The following is a 1,809-nucleotide window of genomic DNA, read 5'->3' as shown; positions in this document are numbered from 1 at the left end:
GACCAGGCTGGCCTCGAACTCAGAGATCCACCTGCCTCTGCCTCCCAAGTGCTAGGATTAAAGGCATGAGCCACCACTGCCCGGCTCAGCCTACTTTCTTATAGCATCCAGGACCACCAGTCCATGGATGACACTACCCACAGTGAGCTGAGCCCTCCCCCATCACCCATCAACTGAGAAAATGCACCACAGCCTTGCCCACAGGCCAGTCTGATATGGGCGGTTTCTCAACTAAGGTTTCCACTTCTAAAATGACTCTATCTGTGTCAAGTTTAAGGAAAACTAGCAGCACAACTATTAAGAGCACTTGTTACTCTTGCAGAGGACCCAAGCTCGTTTCCCAGTACCTACATTCATAAGATTTCATGGAATCAGACATCCTCTTTTAAATGCAACAGGTATGAGTTGTGCACATGGCACACAAACACACATGTAGGCAAAACACCCAAACATATAAAATAAAAAAAGTAAATCTTTTTATAAATCAGTTTTTGGGGACTGGAGAGAAGGAGCAGTGGTTAAAAATATACACTGCTCTTGCAGAGGACCTGAGTTTGATTCCCAGCAGCCATGCCAAATGTGTCACAGATGCCTTTAACTCTAGCTCCAGGGGACCTGACATCCTTTTCTGGCCTCCTTGGGCACCTGTACACACATGGCACACACACACACACACACACACACACAAACATAAAAATAAAATATTTAAAATAAAGAAACTGTTCTCTCTTCTTCCATAGTGTGGGTTCTGGGGATCGAACTCAGGTCATCAAACGTGGCAGCAAGTATCTTCACCCACTGAGCCATCTTACTGACCCTGTGCACCCATGTTCTAACATGCTTGTTTTAGCAATGTAATTTGTTTTAACAGTGCTGGAGATGAAGCACACAGTGTGGCATATGTTAGGCAAGTGCTCTTCTACTTAGCCGCATCCCTGTCTTTGGGATTTTTATTGATTGGTTGGTTGGTTGTTGTTGTTTGACACAGGTGTTCCCAATCCTCCTGCCTCAGTCTCCCCAGTGCTTCAATTACAAGTATACACTCAGCTGTAACTCTTTCTCGTGTTAACAATTCTCTATCACCACTCTCTAAGTCTCAGTTTAAATCAGTTTGTTGCTGTTAAGTGCGTAATAGTGCAACTTCTTGTAGTTTGGAAAATAGATAAAAAGCAGTAGAAGCAGCCTGAGCCCGGGAATGGAGAAGAAAAGCCCCTTTCAGGGCTCCTGACCTGTTTGGAGAAGGAGTCCTCCAGCTCTGTGATGTCATTAGAAAACTCTCCAGATGTGGTGACTGAACTTCCACCACCATCGATGCCCCCACCACAGGAGCCTCCATAGGGGAGGCCCCGTTCAAGCCGGTGGCTCCGGGCGCCAGCCATGGCACCCTCATCCAATGAGGCAGGCTTGCCCTCGAAGTATGCAGGGTTCTGTGCTTTCTCGTACTCCTCAAAGGAGAACTGCATCCGCATGTTGGACAAGATGATGCGGCGGGACATGCGGCTCTCTGAAGCTGAGCTGCGCAGCCGCTCAAAGTTCTTATTCATACGGTACTGGCGAAAGGCTGTCTGGATGGTCCTGGCAGCCCTGCGGCTCAGGAAGGAGCCCCCATACTTCCTCTCCAGCATTTCCACCTGTCAGAGGAACAAGTTCAGAAAGTTGCCAGAGCCTCAACCAGACCCCAGTCAAGTCACAACTAACTGCTGGAAGTCATGGCAGGCTCTGTGCCCAGTGTTTTCTCACTTATAATCCCGAGATGTACACAAGGGGAAAAGGGAAACATATATATTTAAAATCAGAAAAAGCTTAGAA

General features: G+C 47.4%; 1 protein-coding gene across 1 annotated transcript in view; it reads right to left on the bottom strand.

The window, feature by feature from the left end:
* LOC116098295 (IQ motif and SEC7 domain-containing protein 2) overlaps window positions 1–1,809 on the bottom strand; it is a gene marked incomplete at its 3' end in the record, with an annotated part of 84,735 nt that overhangs the window by 18,211 nt on the left and 64,715 nt on the right. Inside the window, exon 5 of the mRNA XM_031380970.1 lies at window positions 1,230–1,631. Within this exon, the coding sequence (XP_031236830.1) occupies window positions 1,230–1,631 (402 nt within the window). The remainder of the gene's footprint in view (window positions 1–1,229; window positions 1,632–1,809) is intronic.

This window comes from Mastomys coucha, chromosome X (assembly GCF_008632895.1).
Source record: "Mastomys coucha isolate ucsf_1 chromosome X, UCSF_Mcou_1, whole genome shotgun sequence".
Classification (NCBI taxonomy): domain Eukaryota; kingdom Metazoa; phylum Chordata; class Mammalia; order Rodentia; family Muridae; genus Mastomys; species Mastomys coucha.
The sequence above is the reverse complement of the archived record's forward strand: the minus strand, read 5'-3'. Positions and strand labels throughout refer to the sequence as shown.